Raw genomic sequence first — 22,842 nt, forward strand, 5'->3', positions numbered from 1 at the left:
TAAAAATAAGAAAAAGTAAAACACAAACACACAAATGAATAAACGTTTTTATTAAAGCACTAACATCTTTAACATATAAAAAAATTATTTGCCATGACACTGTTCCTTTAAGTTGGGAATACCCCTTTAAGCGAGTTTTCAATATGGCCTATGAACTTTAGTCTTGTACGTTTCTCTATAGTTGTAGGCATGGGATGTTATGTTCAAATTCCCAAATGTTTCATGATCAGTCTGTAGTTGAATTGCTAGTCGTTTGTTGTAGACTTTACTGGAAAACCACAGGGGCTTTACGGCCTAAAACACGCGTTGCTAAAAAGCTATTGACTTTTTGTTTTTAAACCGGAGTATATGGCACGGGGTAATGTGAAACTTAAGTTGTATCTGTCTCCCCATCCAACTCTACTAACAAGACTTTTTGCTACTGTATTCACTTTATAGCTACTGATATCTTAAAATAGGTGGAGACAATATTCTAGAACCCAGGTTTTGCATAATACTAAAATAGAAGTGCCAGCACAGAATACAAAGTATAAGTGTTCTGCGTTTATCTAGACTAGCTCGTTTATTGGGGTTGAGCAGCAACCTTATTAATTTTTTAATGCAGTTTCTAATTAGACTAGTCTGAGCAACTATTAGTTCACTATAAGCATGGGGCAGTACATTAACTGCCCCAATTTTGTGGCAAGTGATGACCCTAAGTGAGCTGAATGTTAGTGGAGCAGTTTTATGGTTACACAATGTGTGGATATTGTCTCAGACTTTAAATTTTTTCTTCTTGTATCACTTTTCTCAGAATAAACTTTTTATTGTCTAAACATTTAATCTAAGACTTAAATCTTGTGTACTGGTTTCTTTATATATTTACTGACCTGTTTTTGCTACTTTTTTTTTTTTCTTTTCCTCCCATACCCCTTCTTGTTTTTATTATACCTTGATCCGGAATTTCTTTGCCAACTGACTGCACGGCACCTTCTGCTTCCTGTTGTGCTTGAAACAAAAACAAACATAAACTATCCCTTCCAAAAAAAAAAAAAAAAAAAATCCCAAACACCCTGCTGTCCGGATCCAACCTATCCTTCAAATATTAACCACCTTGAATATCATCCGTCAACTGCTCCTACCACTCCTCCGGTGACACCTTCCTCGTGGACCATTTCTGCAAGCTGTGCTCTTCCCTCGGCTCCTTTTCTCTACCCCCTGTCCCTCCGCTGCCTTGCTCTGCTGTTCTCTAAAGAGAGTTACACCCCAATGCCTATTTATTCTTTTCGGTATGTTTCGCACTTTATTACTATTCAATTTTTTTTTTTCTATTTGTTTGGGTGGGTCCTGCATGCATTTTTATTCTGGTTGTGCTGGGTGGGTATTTTGCATTAAAGGTGCAGTTTTACATTTTACTTGTAGTATCTTTGTGAAATTTTGCTGTGCATTGGCATGTGTAAGAGCAGTTGTAGAACTGTACCTTTCAGTGGCATGCAGAGTGGGTCAATGCCCCTTTTTAAAAGGAAGTAGTATTTGAAGAGGCCTCTTGATGTGAAATGTTAGCCTGAAAAAAAAAAGTAATAATCACTGGTACCAGGCCAATAGTTTGTTTTTGTTTTTTTTTTAATGTTTTTAAATATATATATATATATATATATATATCCCTGATCTTCTATTCTTCAAATCCTGAGTGTATAGTGATTTGATCAATAGTCCTAGGATGCTAATTCGGCATGCCCATGGCATAAGAACTTTTGATTGTGGGGGGTTTGTGTTAATAAGGCTGTTCAGTCGTTTATTTACTAAATTTGCTCCTTCTTCAAAGGCGTATATGGTGATGTACACAGAGTGAAAATTCTCTTTAACAAAAAGGAGAATGCACTTATTCAAATGGCTGATGGAAACCAAGCACAGCTAGGTAAAGTCTACTCACTCATTTGAGTTGAAAGTCCACATTGTGGTTGGCATATGTTTGAATAAATCTTTTTCATTTACAGCAATGAGTCACTTAAATGGACAGAGACTGCATGGGAAGCCTCTTCGTATTACTTTATCAAAACACCAGACTGTACAGTTACCCAAAGAGGGACAGGAAGACCAAGGCTTAACAAAGGACTTTACCAATTCTCCACTCCATCGTTTTAAGAAGCCAGGGTCCAAGAACTTCCAAAACATCTTCCCTCCTTCTGCTACACTCCACCTTTCAAACATACCGTAAGAATTTTTATTTGATATGCTGAAACTTATTGCGGTCACTATACAGACTTTATAAATTCCTACTGGTATGCTGTACTATACTTCAGAAACCTAATCTCCAAAATGTGTTTTTTTGTTTGTTTTTTTTTTTAGGCCAGCTGTAAGTGAAGAGGATCTTAAGCTTCTTTTCTCACATGATGGATGCACAGTGAAAGGCTTCAAATTCTTCCAGTAAGTTAAAAAGCTTTTTGCCGTTAATTCAAGGTTGTCAACAAAAGTGCTTACGCATTTCTTATTTTTTTTTATAGGAAAGACCGCAAAATGGCCCTTATTCAGATGGGCTCTGTTGAAGAGGCAATCGAGTCACTCCTAGAGCTTCACAACCATGATATGGGGGAGAATCATCATCTGCGAGTCTCCTTTTCAAAGTCCACCATTTAACTTGTGGATGAAAGACTTTTAGCCCTTTGTGGGTGACCTAATGTCGCGAAGGGCTCACTTCCATCATTCCAGATAAAGCCACTTTACAGGATAGAAATGCAGCACTCAAGTGTCCTTGCATTCCAGATTTTATTCATTTTTTTTAAGCTTTTTTTTTTTCTTTCAAGACTGCAATGATAGTGATGTTTATAGGGTAGGGATTGACTGGAGGTACTCCCAATACCCTTATATGAACTCCATACTTAATGTTCAGCTTGTGTGGCAGTTTCATGCTTGAGGACCAAATGATGAGGTTTCAGAGGCCGGCTATGAATCTAGTTGTCACTAGATTTGTCACAAACAACACTCGGCTCTTGCACAGGTGTCTTGAGGACCATTTTGAATGGGTATCTGCCTATCGCATTTTTCAGATTGCTCCAGTACCACTGCAAATAGAAGTGGCTGTTTTGCCTCGTGTCACACACACATGCTGGCTTTCTCCCTGTGCCTTCAGTTAATGTAACTTTGATTAATAGCCACTGTTAATTTAATGGCTTACAATGTATTTTACAGGGTGAGCAACATTCTAGTCATTCCTGTACAATGTCAGACCAAATATTCCACTCTTGCACCTCAGTACGTTCACAATATTTGTCTGTTCAGAAAGCCGTGGCTAATGGCGGTGTTGGATAAAACACATTATTGCCTTACCCAATGTCCTGTTCAGCAACTTTGTGTTGACGCACTTGTTAGTCCGTTCCCTTGCTGTTAAGTATAGTATACATGTCATTTGTATGCACCAAAATTGAGGACCAAACTGTTTTGTCATTACCTTAATGAGATCTGTGGCCATAAAGGTGGGATGTAAATGTCTTGTCTTCATTAGTGGTATCTGTAGTTGATCTACTTTGTTCTTAGATGGTGCCATGTAGACATACAACATGCGAACATGAAAATTTGGGAACAGGTCTAAACTTTTGGGTCTTGGTTTGCACCATTTTAAAGCTTTTCTGAAGTGCCTTTTACTTTATTACACTTGCAGGGGTTCTTTGATACAGGAATCTCCAAACTAATAGGCCAATGTCCGATCAAGGTAGATGAGACAATCATCTATGGTAATTGGTGAATACTTAACCAGTCTCTTCCCCTATATTGTAATCTCCATTATGTGCTGGATTATATATTTTAATTTTCTGTTACTGCTGGAACGCATTGCTACAATAGACCAAGATTTTATACATGGACATTTGGCATTCACAATTTCCTGTGTTTAAGTGCCTTTTATGCCACTTAAAAGCACAATTGTACTGCCTTACTGTTTAAAGGAGTACTTCATTGTAAGCTTTGTGCGAAGGTTGTTTCACAGTGGTCCAGGTCTCTTCCTACACTAGTGCCTTATCACTGTGCACTCCCTATTGGTGGCATTAAGTGCCCATGGCTTGACCATATAACTTGGTCATGTGCTCTTGTACTGGGAAAAGAGTTGTGGTGGTTTGGACAGGAATATTTCTAAATCAATCAAAGGGTTTAAAGCATTTAAGCCCTCTAACTTCAAGAATTGCTTGCTGTATTGTTGGACAGTACATACATGACGTAATGTATTTGGTCTTGGCATAGAGGCATGACCTACTGGCACTGCTATGGATTCGCTATTCAGGAACTACAGCCAGATGAGAAAGTACACCTAATTAGCAGGGTGGAGCTCCCTGGAGTTCCTTATGTAGCTCTCCTTCATGCAGTTTGTGGTGACACAAATAACAGCAGAACGGCATTGATGATGATGATGCTGCTGGTCTCATGGTGTTGTGGACACTGATTCTGATGAACCTCCTAGTATACTGTGCATTATTTCCTATATCAACTTAAATGTAAATATTTAGCATTTTGTATACTTCAATGCAAAAGCTGTAAAACAATATATTCTTTTTTTTTTTATTAGTCGTAAATTGTATATTTTGATAACCTTTTCAGAAAGATTTCAGTATTGTGAGGTGCTCAGATGGCAACTTTATGTATGAAATCCATTACCTCCTAATCATATGTTTGTATGAAAGACAAATTAAAACTATTTTATAAGAAACATTTATACTTTTCAGTAGGTGTTTACTCAACTGTAGTGTTCAGTTATCTGCCAGTATATGTATGGGCTTATAATAAACTTTATTCTTCTGTTATTTCCTATCTTTGTGAATTATTTCTCCTGGCTTACTGTTACAACTCCAGTCTCCTACTTTTGGTTTCTAACTTTTCTATTACCTTTTCAAGTTACCTTCTGCAGTGTAGCCTAATTGGTTGATCCGTATAATACACAATGTCTTCCCATATATAGTGTTGATACAGTAAATGGGTATTTCCACCCCAGACATATCTACAGGTTATGTCATAAATGTTTGTTTGATGTGGATACAACCTCTGGAATAGGGCCTTCTTATCCCCATCCTGCCAAGGTGGCTAGGAGTACAAAAACAGCTTAAGGCTATGGTCACACAGCGTTTTTTGCAGGTGGAATTTCTGACTCAAAATTCAGTTTGGAAGTTTGAGGCAGATATTCCTATCCCTGCAGGCCGATTTACGCTGTGTTTTTCGCCCGCAGCTCTTGAGCGCCACGGGCATAAAATGCCACAAAATACGCTTTCTCTGCCTCCCATTGAAGTCAATGGGAGGTCAGAGGCGTAAACGCCCGAAGATGGGGCATGGCGCTTTTTCCCCCACAAGGTGGTTTTACCGCTCGCGGGAAAGACTCCTCCACCTCCCATTGAAATCAATGGGAGGCATTTTCAGGCTGTTCTTGACTAGTTTTTTTTTTGGCGCGGTTTCCGCGTCAAACTCTGTGGGAACATAGCCTTAAGGGAATGTGGTACCAATTTTTTTTTTTTTTTAGTAAGTTACTTCTTTCGATTATATTTTTTACATTTGTTGCTGGTTTTTGTTGGTTTTTTGACCCCCCTTCCCTTTAACTATGTTTCTGTAATGGGATTTATGGAAACTACCCGTCTGGGCTACAGTTTCTGAAACTCAGGCGCTATGGAATCTGCATTGTTTGCTATGCTGCTTTCTAGAGCCCCTATTCACTTCTATTAGAGTTATGGAAACTTGCATAACTGCAGTTACCATACTCCTGGCCACCACATAATGAGCCCAGTAGAAGGTAAGACTGGGTTGGAGGATTCCCCCCCCAAATTCTAGAACTGGTTGCAAGTCCTAGAGGTGGGACTCGTATCAGCTATCCTGTGGATATGCCATCAGATGGGAATACATTCCTTTTAAAGAGGCTCTGTCACCAGATTTTGCAACCCCTATCTGCTATTGCAGCAGATAGGCGCTGCAATGTAGATTACAGTAACGTTTTTATTTTTAAAAAATGAGCATTTTTGGCCAAGTTATGACCATTTTTGTAGTTATGCAAATGAGGCTTGCAAAAGTCCAAGTGGGTGTGTATTATGTGCGTACATCGGGGCGTTTTTAATACTTTTACTAGCTGGGCGTTCTGATGAGAAGTATCATCCACTTCTCTTCAGAACGCCCAGCTTCTGGCAGTGCAGACACAGCCGTGTTCTCGAGAGATCACGCTGTGTCGTCACTCACAGGTCCTGCATCGTGTCAGACGAGCGAGGACACCGGCACCAGAGGCTACAGTTGATTCTGCAGCAGCATCAGCGTTTGCAGGTAAGTAGCTACATCGACTTACCTGCAAACGCTGATGCTGCTGCAGAATCAACTGTAGCCTCTGCTGCCGGTGTCCTCGCTCGTCTGACACGATGCAGGACCTGGGGAAGTGACGTCTCAGCGTGATCTCTCGAGAACACGGCTGTGTCTGCACTGCCAGAAGCTGGGCGTTCTGAAGAGAAGTGGATGATACTTCTCATCAGAACGCCCAGCTAGTAAAAGTATTAAAAACACCCCGATGTACGCACATAATACACGCCCACTTGGACTTTTGCAAGCCTCATTTGCATAACTACAAAAATGGTCATAACTTGGCCAAAAATGCTCATTTTTAAAAATAAAAAATGTTACTGTAATCTACATTGCAGCGCCGATCTGCTGCAATAGCAGATAGGGGTTGCAAAATCGGGTGACGGAGCCTCTTTAAGCAATGTAAATCTTGCCCGGCAGATATGGCCATGTGGGTCTTTCTTGGTTGCATTTAATTTCTAAAATCTGAATTACTTGAGTCTTCTCACATGGGCAGATTGCCTGCTGGATAATTAGTGCAGACTGACCATAGCTGATCAGAGCTTATTTAGCGCACTTAAATGGAGCAATTGTGAGTGGGGATCACATTAACCCCTTAGTGACCACTAATACGCCTTTTTACGTCGGTCACTAATGGGCTTTAGGCTAGGCTGACGCCTTTTCACGTCAGCCTAGTCTAAGTCCTGCACGGGTCTCCCGTGCAGGCTGGAGCCAGGGCTCTGCTGTCTGATGACAGCTGAGCTCCTGCTCCAACGCCCGCGATCGAAGTTTACTTCGATCGCGGCCGTTTAACCCGTTAAATGCCGCCGTCAATAGCGACCGCGGCATTTAACTTTGTTTACAGAGGGAGTGCGCTCCCTCTGTCACCCATCGGCGGCCCGCGAATGAAATCGCAGGTCTCCGATGGGGTGTCATGGCAGCCGGGGGCTTGATAAAAGCCCCCAGGTCTGCCCTGGACATAGTCCTGTTAGGATGCGCCGGAGGCACGTCCTAACAGATTGCCTGTCAGATTTACACTGACAGGCAATAATGCTCTGGTATACGAAGTAAATCAAAGTGAAATAAATATTAAGTACAGTAAAAAAATAAAAACATTTTTTTCCATAAAAAGTGGTTTTATTTAGTAAAAGTGTAAAAAAATAAAAGTACACATGTGGTATCGCCGCGACCGTAATGACTCCATTAATAAAGTTAATATGTAATTTAAACCGCAATGTGAACACCGTAAAAAAAAAAACGCAAAAAACCATGGCGAAATTGCAATTTTTTTCCATTGCCCCCCCAAAAAAGTCATAATAAAAATGAATCTAAGTCCCATGTACCCCAAAACAGTACCAATCAAAACTACGTCTTGTCCCGCAGAAAACAAGCCCAAAAAATCACTACATTGATGGAAAAATAAAAAAATTACGGCTCTTGGAAAGCGACGATGCAAAAGCAAATAATTTTAGTTCAAGTGTTTTTATTGTGCAAAAGTCGTAAAACATAAAAAAACCTCTACACATGTGGTATCGCCGTGATCGTACCGACCCATAGAATAAAGGTAACATGTTATTTACGTCGCATAGTGAACGGCATCAATTTAAAAACGCATAGAACAATGGCGGAATTTCGGTTTTTTTATAATCCCCCCCCCCCCAAAAAAGGTTAATATAAAAATTATATGTACCCAAAAATGGTGCTATTAAAAAGCACAACTAATCCCGCAAAAAACAAGTCCTCATACAGCTATGTAGACGAAAAAATAAAAACGTTATAGCTCTTTGAATGCGACTATAGAAAAACGAATAAAATAGCTTGGTCATTAAAGCCTAAAATGGGCTGGTCACTAAGGGGTTAATATGAACAGTTGTCCCTGTACAGTTTGCTTATTGTTTACTTTGGGAGAACTACCAAATATTTTGCTTAATTAAAAGATGCAATCGGTGGTTGGTGAATCACTGCCATGTTTTATATTGGGGAATGAGCACTGGAACTGGTTCTCCCAGGACAAAACGTCGCGCAAAACAACCAGTGAAGTGCTGCATTCCACCAAACCTGAATCAACAAACCTACTATCCTGAGACTAAGCACCAATGTTCTGAGTATCACAAAACGTTACTAGAATACACATAGATAAAAATAATCATCACTCAATGGATTGACATCACAGACATAAATTGGACTGTGTTTATGCATGGGTATAGTTGTACATGATGAGCTATATATTAAATTGGAGTGTCATTAATATACAAGTAAGCAAATAGATCCTAATATACAGATATATTTCATAGATGCAATGTTGCTAGGCAGACATTGAAAAATACAGTAACTTTTTTTGTCCGACTAGAAGATGCAGTTTTTAGCACGAACGTTTTGGTTTTTACCAAAAACTATAGTGCAGCCTGCTGTGGTTTCTGTATTCTTGGCCAGCACTGCGACAGTCTAACACAGATGTGGGGAAAAAAAAATCACACTTAACAAAAATAAACCATGTGGAAGCTAAATATGTATGTATTACAAATGATGTATAAAATCCAGCCTATTGACTTGTTCAATTGTGCTTTCAGGCTACATAAGTTTACCTGTATATTTCTATGGGATAAAGTCTGTTCTATCTAGCAAAATATTGTTATAAAGGTGAACACAAATGGTACTGTAGTGGATCTAATCTGTCTGCTGTGGTCATACTGGCCCTGGTTTACAGATACTGGTTTTAGGAGATAAGATGGGCAAACATGGTGTTCCAGTGGTTCTTTTAAAGGGAATGTGTTGCTATAATTTTTTTTTTTTTCCATTAAGCAGTTAGTATATAAGTGATTACACTATTTTTTTTTTACATTTTTTTTCACAAGTTAGGAAATATTATAAATTAGATTCTAATTTATAACATTTCCATGTGCTGGTCGCTAGAGGGAGCAATTCCCAAAATTGCAGCACTTTCAACGTGGTAAAGCAACCTCATTGATTTATGCTGCAATTTTGGGGTAGACACACTTGCTCTAGTGTCCTCACACAATCCCCCCCTCCCTTATTCTGGCTAGTGCCAGGAGAAAGGTGGTTGCGGGCATTTTCTGAGCGAATGCACAGTGCAGGAGGATTAGATACAATGGTAATCAGACAGTATAACACGAACATAATACACACGTCACAAGCCTAGATTACCTGCTCCTGCCACCTCCGTTCCTATTCCTTGTGCCTTTGCATATGGCTGGAAGTTGTCATCTTACTGTCCGGCCGTGGCTTACGGTCCACATGAAAATGGTGCTGGATTTCGCTCTGCTGAAGGCCTTCCTTTTGGTCTGTGTGGGGGTGGTGCATGCGCCGTTGCCACACAAACGGCATATGCTATAGTGAATGGAACGGCTCCTGTTTGCATTCTCTATGGGAATGTATGTGCTGTATTCCATCTCTGTATCTGTTGTTAATGGACAGATACAGAGATGGAAAAAAAAAAATCGCAGCCCCCATAGAGAAGTAAGAAAAAAAAGTACAACGCAAATATAAAATTTATTTTAATAACCTACTAAAAGCAATATTGTATAAACATTTTTTTTTGTGACACCTTCCCTTTAATGTTGCTGTGGTAGAGGCATCATAGGTTTCACCTGTCAGCATGAATAACGATTTCTGGTGATCTGCATAATGGTTGCTGTGGCATAATGGATTTTTCTCACCAAGGAGGGTACCCCTGGAGGGATTGCTTTTCTGCATGACAGGAAACCTGAAGATAAAAAAAAAAAAAAAAAAAAATGGACACTCACCCCAGCTCAGGCGTACTGTTCTTCAGGTAAGACTGCCTGGGGAACTTTGCTGAATGTCTCCAGACCAGGACACTATCGCCTGGTTTTCAGACCCCCCCACCACACATACACTAGAAGAACAAAAGTATGGTGAGACTTACTCATTACACCTACAGGAGCCTTTGTAACAGCCCGTTCTAAGTCTGCAGGCATTAATCTGGAGCTGGTCCCCTGTTGCAGATAAAACAGATTCTGCTATTCTGGGAAGTTCTAGTACTAGATTTTGGAGTGTGGCCATTTTTGCCCATTTAAAAGAGCATTTGTGATATCAGACACTGAGGTTGGTATGGTGCTCAACCTCCATGCTAGTTCACCCCAAAGGTGTTTGATGGTGTAGATGTCAGGGCTCGGTGTGGGTCAGTCGGTCTTCCCCACCAAACTCGCCTAAGGCTGGATTCACATGAGCATGTTTGTAAAGCACGGAACGTATTTTGGCCGCAAGTCCCGGACCGAACACACTGCAGGCAGCTGGGCTCCTAGCATCAGTTATGTATGATGCTAGGAGTCCCTGCCTCTCCGTGGAACTACTGTCCCGTACTGAAAACATGATTACAGTACGGGACAGTTGTCACGCTTCGAGGCAGGGACTCCTAGCGTCGTACATAACTATGATGCTAGGAGCCCGGCTCCCTGCACTGTGTTTGGTCCGGGACTGAAATACGTTCCATCCTTTAGGGACCGAACATGCTCGTGTGAATCCAGCCTGTGTTAATGGACCTTGCTTTGTGCACTGGGGCACAGTTATACTGGAACAGAAAAGGGCCTGCCTTAACAGGTTCCCGACCGCTGGCTGTGTTTTACGGCCAGTGGTCAGGGTCTCTGAAGTCTGCCGTATAGACTAATTAGGGTGGCACTTCAGAGACTGAGCACGCGCGATCGCAGCCCTGTGCCCTGGCTGTTGCTAACAGCCATGGGTACTGGGCAGTGTCAGGGGCCAATCTTTTGGTCCCTGAACATGTGATCGCTCTGACAACCAATCACAGGGATCACATGCATGTCTATGTAAAATACAGTGTGCATGCAATCGTGTGCACACAGCCCTGTGCCCATGCTGTTACCAACCTTACTGGGCAGAGTATCAGGGACCGATCTGATGGTCCCTGAACATGTGATCGCTGTGAAAACCTATCACAGCGATCGCATTTGTTTGTATTTTAGGATCTCCTGCCTTTTTTCTTCTCACACATTGTTTCAGTGTGAGGAGAAAGAAGAGACTTGAGAGAATTGCTGCCAGAATAATATTGTGAAACAAAAAATACAGTATTACACTTAAATACACTCTTTGTATAGATAGATTTCTTTCTATCTATCTTTCTTTTATTATATTAGAATAGGCAGCTAAAATAAAAAAAGTTTGTTTAGTTAGTGACGTTATGGCGAGGAGGTTATTTAGTGCTGAGGAGGCATACGCCATGCTGTGGTCAGAGTCTGAGACCGCATCAGAGATGGTGTCCGAGATGGAACCTGTTTTCCGTAGTGACGATGATAGCGTCACTTCAGGTTCATCTTCAGGTGATGTTGTCCCTGACGCAGTTGAAACTGCAGAACATGAAAGCGTAGGGCCTAGTAGTGCTGTAGCACAGGACAGCCTGGTCCCTCCACTTCAGGCTCTTGTATGGGCACCTGCTTCATCTTGGGCCTAGAATCCATGGATTTACTGCCACTCCTGGCATAACTATGGACAATACAAATTTTGTCCAAATGGATTACTTCCATTTATTTATTACAGACGACCTCCTAAATATGATGATCCATGAAACTAATTTATATGCTGCTCAGTATATTTAAGCAGAAACCTTCATCCACCCATGCCAGAGATTGGACGCCCACCAATTTGCAGGAATTCCCCAAAATTTTGGGGCTCATCCTAAATATGGGTATTGTCAAAAAGCCCTACATAAGATTGTACTGGTCAACATGACCCGCCCAAGCCACCCCAGTATATTCTGCAGTAATGCCCAGATCTCGTTATGAGACAATAATGAGGTTCCTCCACTTCACTGACAACGCACAGACCCCCCCCCCCTCCCCTCCAAGTAACGATGCAAACTGTGATCAGTTGTTCAAAATAGGACCACTGATAAATTCCCGCAATAATTTATTTCTGCAATTACACCCCCGAGCAGAATGTAAGTGTGGACGAATCCCTCCTCAACTTCCATGGAAGACTTAGCTTTCGCCAATATCTACCTTCCAAAAGGGCAAGATATGGCGTTAAGCTCTACAAATTGTGTGAAATCGGATCAGGATATACCACCGCCTTCAGGATTTATGAAGGGCGGGACCGCTCAATAAATGTTCCTGGATGCCCCCTGATCTTTCCACCAGCAGTAAGATCGTGTGGGAGATAATGCAGCCTCTGCTTCACAAGGGGTACCACCTGTACTGTGATCATTTTTATTCCAGTGTGCCCCTGTTTAGGCATTTGCATGTGCAAAAGCCAAATTGGTTTTCCGCAGCAATTAGTGGGGAAGCGCATGGTAAGGGGGGACTCCTGTGCTTATGCATCTGAGGAATTGCTGGCGGTCAAGTACAGGGATCGCAAAGATGTGTATGTACTAAGCACAATACATACCGCAGGAACAGTGGCAGTGAGGGAAAGAGGGGCAACATCGGACAAGCACAAACCAGTGAGCGTGTCTGAATATAACAAGTACATGGGGGGGGGGGGGGGGGTGGATTTAAGTGACCAGGTTTTACAGCCCTATTTGGTAAAATGCAAAATAAAAATCTGGTATAAAAAAGTGGCCATTTATCTGTTAGGGCCTGTTCACATCACCGTTCGCTTTCCGTTCCGGGGTTCCGTCGGAGGTTTCCGTCGGGTGAACCCCGCAACGGAAAGTGAAACCACAGCTTCCGTTTCAGTCACCATTGATATCAATGGTAACGGAAACACCGCTATTGATTTAGTCGGAGAACCGGAAACCTGCTGGAATGGTGACGAACGGAAACCATTAGCGATGTTTCCGTCACCATTGATATCAATGGTGACTGAAATGGAAGCTGTGGTTTCACTTTCCGTTGCGGGATTCACCCGACGGAAACCTCAGACGGAACCCCGGAACGGAAAGCGAACGGTGATGTGAACAGACCCTTTTTAGGAAACCCCAAAAAATAAATTCCCATTATACCCCTAGATGAATATTTAGGGATCTTTGCTGCAAGAGCAGATATTTTGGAAGTGTTAGGGTATGTTCACACGGCAGCGTCCGTAACGGCTGAAATTACGGGGCTGTTTTCAGGAGAAAACAGCACCGTAATTTCAGCCGTAATGGCATGTTGAGTCGCTATTTCGCTGCGTCCATTACGGACGTAAATGGAGCTGTTTTTCCATGGAGTCAATGGAAAACGGCTCCATTTACGTCTGAAGAATTGACAGGCACTTCTTTGACGCGGGCGTCTTTTTTACACCCTGCCTTTAGACAGCGGGGCGTAAAAAAAAATGACCGTGTGCACAGAACATCGTAAGACCCATTCTAATGAATGGGCAGATGTTTGCCAACGCTATCGAGGCGCATTTTCGGACGTAAATCGAGGCGTAAAACGCCCGAATTACGTCCGTAAATAAGCCGTGTGAACATACCCTTATAGAAACTCTGTTGAGTTTTGTAAAACCAGCTTTGAAAAAAGGCAATTTGTGAATAAAGCTTCTTCTATCGTAAGCCATCCTACATCTCCATGTGATAAATAAGGCACACATATTTGGTATCCCCATGCACAGGAGAAGTGGCAGAATGTGAAAGGAGATTAATTTTGTCCGTGGTCTATACCGTGTGTGAAAAATACTAGCATAAACTGACGCATTTGCTAAAAAATTGCTAATTTTATTTTGTTCCATCTTATTCAAGAAACTTTCAGAAGAAAACTGAACTGTCTAAAAATATAATAAACCCCTTGAAGGAAACCTTGTGGGGTCTACTTCTGTGAATGAAGTCATTTATGGGGTGTTTCTAATGTTTCAGCAGCATTAGGCCCCCCAGAAAACAGTATGCTGCTATAAAATCAAATGCAAAATTCCTGGACCAAAAAGCCTCCTTTTATACCAAGCCCTGGCACATGCCCGCGCAGTGAATAAAGCACACATATTTGGTATCCCCATGCATGGGAGAAGTGGAAGAATGTGAAAGGAGATGAATTTTGTCTGTGGTCTATACCGTGTGTGAAAAATGCTATCATAAACTGACGCAATTGCTAAATTCTTGCATTTTTTTCCAATTTTGACCACTTTAGAGAAAAAAATAAAAATGATGTATACTGACAAATGCCACTAAAACAAAGCCCTATCTGTCCTTTAAAAAGGGTGTAAAATTCAAAGATGAACTTTATTCACCTGCAGAGTTATAGTCATCTAAAGAAGCGCATTTAGCTGTAAAACAACCTAGTCCTTAACCGGTTAAACTGTTGCCACAAAGTTGGAAGCATACAATTGTCCAAAATTTCTTGGTATGCTTGAATCATTAACCCCTTCCCTCTTTAGCCACTTTAGACCTTCCTGACAGAGCCTCATTTTTCAAATCTGACATGTGTCACTTTATGTGGTAATAACTCCGGAATGCTTTCACCTATCCAAGCGATTCTGAGATTGTTTTCTCGTGACACATTGGACTTTATGTTACTGGCAAAATTTGCTTGATATGTTCAGTATTTAATTGTGAAAAACACCAAAAATTGGCGAAAAATTGCAAAAATTAGCATTTTTCTCAATTTAAATGTATCTGCTTGTAAGACAGGCAGATATACCACACAAAATTTTTGCTAATTAACATCACCCATATGTCTACTTTAGATTGGCATCGTTTTTTAAACATCCTTTTATTTTTCTATGACCTCACAAGACTTAGAACTTTAGCAGCAATTTCTCACATTTTCAAGAAAATTTCAAAAGGCTATTTTTACAGGGGCCAGTTCAGTTGTGAAGTGGTTTTGAGGGCCTTATATATTAGAAACCCCAAAAAAGTCACCCCATTTTAAAAACTTCACCCCTCAAAGTATTCAAAACAGCATTTAGAAAATGTCTTAACCCTTTAAACATTTCACAGGAATTAAAGGAACAGTGTCATCACAAATAATTTTTTTATATGTTAAAGATGTTAGTGCCTTAATATAAACATTTATTTACATTTGTGTGTTTGTGTTTTACTGTTTCTTATTTTCACACTTTTTCTTCCCTATGGGGGCTGCCATTTTTTGTTCCATTTCTGTGTGTGTCGATTAACGACACACACAGACATGGAATACGGCAGCCACAGTCCCATAGGGACTGCGAACGGCTCCCGTCCCATTGACTGCCGTGTACGGCGTCTGTGTGGGAACTGCGCATGCGCCGCTCCCACACAGTCCTATTCGAAATTGGCGCCGTCCGGCGCCATTTTCCTGTGGACCGGAAGTCGCGGCTGGACAGTAATATTACTACTTCCGGTCGCGGCTTCCGGACAAGTGCACATGGAACAGCGGCAGCAAAGGGAGCGGACGGGCCGCGGCGGCAGGAGCAGGTAAGCGATTTCAATGTATGTTAGTGTTTGTGTGTGTTTACTACTGCATGTAAACCTACTACATTGTGGGTTACCTCAAAAAATGGCGACACACAGTGTAGGAGGTTAAACCTTTCAAACCCCTCGTTTATCCCGGCACTAGCCAGGATAAAGGAGGGGGGGATGCTGAGAGCTCACTAGAGCGATAGCTTTTAACCCAATGTTGCAATGCTGCAATTTTGGGAACTAGCTCCAAACAGCTCCATCTAGTGACCAAAAATGGGTAGTATTATAAATTTGAAAAAATTTATAATATTTCCTGACTCGCGAAAAAAATAAAAAAAATTTGAACAATGTTTAATCACCCACACACTAAATGTTTAAATTTTAAAAAAAAAACATGTTTTTGGGGCGACACCATGCCTTTAAAGCAAAGTAGAGGTGAAATTTACAAATTTCATATTTTTCTGCAGAAATACATTTTTAATACAATTTGTTTTATAACACAGAAGGTTTTACCAGAGAAATGCAACTCAATATTTGTTGCCCAGTTTCTGCAGTTTTAGGAAATATCCCACATGTGGCCGTAGCGTGCTACTGGACTGAAGCACCGGCATCCGAAGCAAAGGAGCACCTAGTGGATTTTGGGGCCTTATTTTTGTTAGAATATATTTTAGGCACCATGTCAGGTTTGAAGGGCTCTTGCGGTGCCAAAACAGTCAAAATCCCCCAAAAGTGACCCCATCTGGGAAACTAGACACCTCAAGGAAATTATCTAGGGGTGTAGTGAGCATTTTGACCGCACAGGTTTTTTACAGAAATTATTGGAAGTAGGCCGTGAAAATTAAAATCAACATTTCTTCAAAGAAAATGTAGGTTTAGCGATTTTTTTTCTCATTTCCACAAGGACTAAAGGAGAAAAAGCACCGCAAAATTTGTAAAGCAATTTCTCCCGAGTAAAACAATGCCCCACATGTGGTAATAAACGGTTGTTTAGAGACACGGCGTGGCTGAGAAGGGAAAGAGCGCTATTTGGCTTTTGGAGTTCACATTTAGCAGGAATGGTTTGCGGAGGCCATGTCACATTTACAAATCCCCTGAGGGGACAAAACAGTGAAAACCCCAAACAAGTGACCCCATTTTGGAAACTATACCCCTTGAGGAAATTATCTAGGGGTGTAGTGAGCATTTTGACCCCACAGGTTTTTTGCAGAAATTTTTGCAAGTAGGCTGTGAAAATGAAAATCTACATTTTTTCAAATAAAATGTAGGTTTAGCTAATTTTTTTTCATTTCCACAAGGACTAAAGGAGAAAAATCACCATAAAATTTGTAAAGAAATTTCTCCCGAGTAAAACAGTACCCCACATGTGGTAATAAACGGCTGTTTGGACACACGGCGAGGCTGAGAAGGGAAAGAGCGCCATTTGGCTTTTGGAGATCACATTTAGCAGGAATGGTTTGCGGAGGCCATGTCACATTTACAAAGCCCCTGAGGGGACAAAACAGTGGAAACCCCCCACAAGTGACCCCATTTTGGAAACAACACCCATTGAGGAAATTATCTAGGGGTATAGTGAGCGATTTGACACCACAGTTTTTTTGCAGAAATTATTGTAAGTAGGCCCTGAAAATAATAATCTAAATTTTTTCAAAGAAAATGTAGGTTTAGCTAATTTTTTCTCATTTCCAGAAGGACTAAAGGAGAAAAAGCACCACAAAATTTGTAAAGCAATTTCTCCCGAGTAAAACAATACCCCACATGTGGTAATAAACGGCTGTTTGGACACACGGCAGGGCTTAGAAGGGAAAGAGCACTATTTGACTTTTTGAGATCACATTTAGCAGGAATGGTTTGCGGAGGCCAGGTCACATTTGCAAAGCCCCTGAGGGGACAAAACAATGAAAACGCCCAAAAAGGGACTCCATTTAGGAAACTACACCTCTTGAGGAATGCATCTAGGGGTGTAGTGAGCATTTTGACCCCACAGATGTTTCATAGAATTTATTAGAATTAGGCAGTGAAAATAAAAACAGTCCTTTTTCTTCAATAAGACGTAGCTTTAGCGCATATTTTTTCATTTTCTCAACAAATAAAGGAAAAAAAGAACCCAACATTTGTAAAGCAATTTCTCCCGAGTACGGCAATACCCCATATGTAGTCATAAACTGCTGTTTGGGCACACGGCAGGGCTCAGAAGGGAAGGACCGCCATTTGGAGTGCAGATGTTGCTGGATTGGTTTCTGGGCACCTGTGGGCCCAAAACAGTGGAAACCCCCCAGAAGTGACCCCATTTTGTAAACTACACCCCTCAATGCATTTACCAAGGGGTGTAGTAAGCATTTTAACCCTGCAGGTGTTTTGTAGAAATTAGTGTGCGCTCAATGTTGCAGAGTGAAAATGGGATTTTTTTCCATAGATATGCCAATATGTGGTGCCCGGCTTGTGCCACCATAACAAGACAGCCCTCTAATTATTATGCGGTGTTTCCCGGTTTTAGAAACACCCTACATGTGGCCCTAATCTTTTGTCTGGACAGTCGACCAGGCTCAGAAGTGAAGAGTACCATGCGGAGTGGAGGCCTAATTTGGCGATTTACAAAGTATTGGTTCACAACTGCAGAGGCTCAGATGTGAAATAATAAAAAGAAACCCCTGATAAGTGACCCCATTATGGAAACTGCACCCCTCAAGGCATTTATTAAGGGGTGTAGTGAGCATTTTCACCCCACAGGTCTTTTCCATAAATGAATGCGCTGCGGATGGTGCAAATTAAAAATTTATATTTTTCCCTAGATATGCCATTCAGTGGCAAATATGTCATGCCCAGCTTATGACGCTGGAGACACACACCCCAAAAATTGTTAAAAGGGTTCTCACGGGTATGACGATGCCATATATGTTGAAGGAAACTGCTGTTTGGGGACGCTGTAGGGTTCAGGGCCGAGGGAGCACCATTTGGCTTTTGGAGAGCGGATTTTGCTTGGTACTATATTTGTTTGAGTATTGCTGGTGTTTTATAATGTGGGGGTACATGTAAGCGGGGCGGAGTATATAAGGGGCATAGTCAGGTGGTATAAAAAAATAAAAATAATCCATAGATGTGTGTTACGCTGTGAAGCAATCCTTTCCGCACAGGCCAGTGTTGCACTTATAAATGGTGTCATTTCTTATCCCCCTTTTGGTCCACACTCCGCGCCTTTGTAGTTTGAGGAATTTTGCTGGGAAGTGTTGTCCTGGTATAATACGGGCACCGTCGCTTCCAGCGGATATGTTCGGGCCCTCCCCTTCCTGGTTCCCTAATTTTAGGTCCTTGATAAATCGCCTCTTGAAACAGAAGAAATGTTCCCCTTGGGCACAACTGCATATTTTTTTATTTCCTGACTTATTGGAGCCATAACTAATTTTATTTTTTATAGACGTAGCGGTATGAGGGCTGGTTTGTTGCGGGACGAGCTGTAGTTATTATTGGTACCATTTTGGGGTACATGCAACTTTTTGATCACCTTTTATCCTATTTTTTGGGATGCCAGGTAAACAAAAAAACGCAATTCTGGCACAGCTTTTTTCGTTTTTTTATACAGCGTTCACCATGCGTTATAAACTACATGTTAACTTTATTCTGCGGGTCCGTACGATTCCGGCGATACCTAATTTATAGCACTTTTTTATGTTTTACAACTTTTTGCACAATAAAATTACTTTTGTAAAAAGAATTTATTTTTTCTGTCGCCAAGTTGTGAGAACCATAACGTTTTAATTTTTTTGTCGACGGAGGTGTATGAGGGCTTGTTTTTTGCGGGACGAGCTATAGTTTTTATAGGTACCATTTTTGGATACGTGCGACTTTTTGATCACTTTTTATTGTAATATTTGTAGGGCAAAGTGACCAAAAAAACAGAAACTCTGGTAACGTTTTTTACGGGTTTTTTTTTACGCTGTTCACCGCGTGCAATAAATAATATAATATTTTGATACCTCCGGTCGTTACGGTCGTGGCGATACCAAATACATATGGTTTATTATTATTTTTCAATAATAAAGGACTTGATAAGAGTAAAAGGGGGATTGTGTTTTATTTGATTACTTGAAACTTTTATTGTTTTCAAACTTTTATTTTTTGCACTTTTTTTTACACTTTTTTATACTTTTTTTACACTTTTTCTCAAGTCCCACTAGGGGACTTGAAGGTCCAACGGTCAGATTTTTTTTTTTCTAATACATTGCACTACCTATGTAGTGCAATGTATTAGATCTGTCAGTCATTCACTGACAGCAAGCCGTTTAGGCATCGCCTCCCGGCGGGGCCTAAATCGGCTTCCGTAATGGCAGAGCAGGAGACCATTGTGTCTCCTGTTGCCATAACAGCAGTCGCCAGTCCCGATTGCCTGTCAGGGCTGGCGATCTGCTAGTAACCGCTACGATGCAGCAATCGCTTTCGATTGCTGCATCGAAGGGGTTAATGGCAGGGATCGGAGCTAGCTCCGGTTCCTGCCGTTACAGGTGGATGTCAGCTGTACAGTACAGCTGACCTCCACCGCTGATGACGCCGGATCAGCTCCTGACCCGGCGCCATCTTGCCGGCAGCTACGGAAGCCGATCAGGCTCCGCCGCCGGGCGGATCTTGACCGGCTTCGGTGCTAGGCAGACCGGGAGGCCAGTATTAGGCCTCCGGTTGCCATTGCAGCCACCGGAACCCCGGCAATTTCATTGCTGGGGCTCCGATGAGCTGCAAACACCTTAAGTGCAGCGATCGCGTTTGAGCGCTGCACTTAAGGGGTTAATGGCGGGGATCGAAGCTAATTTCGGTCCCCGCCGTTACAGTCGGATGTCAGCTGTAAGATACAGCTGAGATCCGACGATGATGGCACCGACTCAGCTTCTGAGCCGGTGCCAAACGTTTGACGTACATGTACGGCAAGATGCGGGAAGTCAATGCTTTCCATGACGTACATGTACGTCAAATGTCGGGAAGGGGTTAAGGGCCCTAGGTAAAGCCCTGAAAAACAATCCCATAGCAACACACTTTTTGTGCGGTTTTCAGGATCGAGGAGGTTTGAAACTGCAGTTGTTAACCTGTTGCCGACACAGGTCGAGAATGCTCGTCCTGAGTGGCGGGTACTTCGCGCATTAGGACGAGCATTCTTGTCCTGTGACAGCCGTCTCTGCGCGCGATTGAAAGCGGGGCAACAGCTGTAATACACAGCTACGGCCCCGCTCTGACAGCGGAAAGAAGAGAAACATGCTCTCTCCGCCGTTAACCCTTTGAATGCCGCGATGAAAGCTGATCGGCGTTCAAGGAGAGGGGACTGCACTTTGATCGTGTCACAGAAAATAACTGATGCGATCAAAGCCCATAACTTGTATGGCCAGATAGCCCAGGGTCCATTGAAGGACCGCAGGGCTGTCTGAATATATTTCCGGTTAGGGCATACTTAGGTATGTCCTAACAACTGCCTGTGTACAATCAGTACACAGGCTAATGTACTGGCATATAGATATATGCCAGTACATTACAGTTAAAAAGTTAAAATGAATGTAATTTTTTTTTAATGATAAATAAAAAGTAAAAAAATTCACAGAAACACACATTTTTTTATAATAAATAAACTTAAAATATAAGTCCTAAAACATGAAATAATATAGACATATTTGGTATCGCCACGACCATAACAACCTGTACAACAAATGTATAACATTATTTATGATGATCGGTGTATGGTGTAAAATAAATAAATATTAAAACTGAAGCGGAGCTGCTTTTTTTTTGCATTTTCGCCAAAATAAAAATGTATATACACTACCGTTCAAAAGTTTGGGGTCACCCAGACAGTTTTGTGTTTTCCATGAAAACTCACACTTATATTTATCAAATGAGTTGCAAAATGACTAGAACATATAGTCAAGACATTGACACGGTTAGAAATATTGATTTTTATTTCAAATAATAATTTTCTCCTTCAAACTTTACTTTCGTCAAAGAATTCTCCATTTGCAGCAATTACAGCATTGCAGACCTTTGGCATTCCAGCTGTTAATTTGCTGAGGTAATCGGGAGAAATTTCACTCCATGCTTCCAGAAGCCCCTCCCACAAGTTGGATTGGCTTGATGGGCACTTCTTGCGTACCATACGGTCAAGCTGCTCCCACAACAGCTCTATGGGGTTGAGATCTGGTGACTGCTCTGGCCACTCCATTACAGATAGAATACCAGCTGCCTGCTTCTTCCCTAAATAGTTCTTGCAGAATTTGGAGGTGTGCTTTGGGTCATTGTCCTGTTGTAGGATGAAATTGACTCCAATCAAGCGCTGTCCACAGGGTATGGCATGGCGTTGCAAAATGGAGTGATAGCCTTCCTTATTCAAAATCCCTTTTACCTTGTACAAATCTCCCACTTTACCAGCACCAAAGCAACCTCAGACCATCACATTACCTCCACCATGCTTGACAGATGGTGTCAGGCACTCTTCCAGCATCTTTTCAGTAGTTCTGCGTCTCACAAATGTTCTTCTGTGTGATCCAAATCCCTCAAACTTCGATTCGTCTGTCCATAACACTTTTTTCCCATCTTCCTCTGTCCAATGTCTGTGTGCTTTTGCCCATATTAATCTTTTCCTTTTATTAGCTAGTCTCAGATATGGCTTTTTCTTTGCCACTCTGCCCTGAAGGCCAGCATCCCGGAGTTGCCTCTTCACTGTAGACGTTGACACAGGCGTTTTGAGGGTACTATTTAATGAAGCTGCCAGTTGAGGACCTGTGAGGCGTCTATTTCTCAAACTAGAGACTCTAATGTACTTGTCTTGTTGCTCAGTTGTGCAGCGGGGCCTCCCACTTCTCTTTCTACTCTGGTTAGAGCCTGTGTGTGCTGTCCTCTGAAGGGAGTAGTACACACCGTTGTAGGAAATCTTCAGTTTCTTGGCAATTTCTCGCATGGAATAGCCTTAATTTCTAAGAACAAGAATAGACTGTCGAGTTTCACATGAAAGCTCTCTTTTTCTAGCCATTTTGAGAGTTTAATCAAACCCAAAAATGTAATGGTCCAGATTCTCAACTAGCTCAAAGGAAGGTCAGTTTTATAGCTCCTCTAAACAGCAAAACTGTCTACAGCGGTGCTAACATAATTGCACAAGGGTTTTCAAGTGTTTTCTAATCATCCATTAGCCTTCTAACACAGTTAGCAAACACAATGTACCATTAGAACACTGGAGTGATGGTTGCTGGAAATGGGCCTCTATACACCTATGTAGATATTGCATTAAAAACAAGATGTTTTCAGCTAGAATAGTCATTTAGCACATT

The 22,842-nt window shown here is 41.6% G+C and overlaps 1 protein-coding gene across 2 annotated transcripts in view; it reads left to right on the top strand.

Moving 5' to 3' along the window:
• The window catches only part of PTBP1 (polypyrimidine tract binding protein 1), a 31,538-nt gene extending 26,769 nt beyond the window's left edge, over nucleotides 1–4,769 (top strand). For both annotated transcript variants that reach the window (XM_075825354.1, XM_075825355.1), the window contains exons 11-15: nucleotides 1,235–1,268; nucleotides 1,805–1,897; nucleotides 1,977–2,193; nucleotides 2,329–2,406; nucleotides 2,484–4,769. In XM_075825354.1, coding sequence (XP_075681469.1) covers nucleotides 1,235–1,268; nucleotides 1,805–1,897; nucleotides 1,977–2,193; nucleotides 2,329–2,406; nucleotides 2,484–2,616 — 555 coding nt within the window. In that variant the 3' untranslated portion in view covers nucleotides 2,617–4,769. The remainder of the gene's footprint in view (nucleotides 1–1,234; nucleotides 1,269–1,804; nucleotides 1,898–1,976; nucleotides 2,194–2,328; nucleotides 2,407–2,483) is intronic.
• Nucleotides 4,770–22,842: the final 18,073 nt, after the last annotated feature.

The sequence above is a fragment of the Rhinoderma darwinii genome, chromosome 1 (assembly GCF_050947455.1).
Source record: "Rhinoderma darwinii isolate aRhiDar2 chromosome 1, aRhiDar2.hap1, whole genome shotgun sequence".
In the NCBI taxonomy this organism is placed as follows: Eukaryota; Metazoa; Chordata; class Amphibia; order Anura; family Rhinodermatidae; genus Rhinoderma; species Rhinoderma darwinii.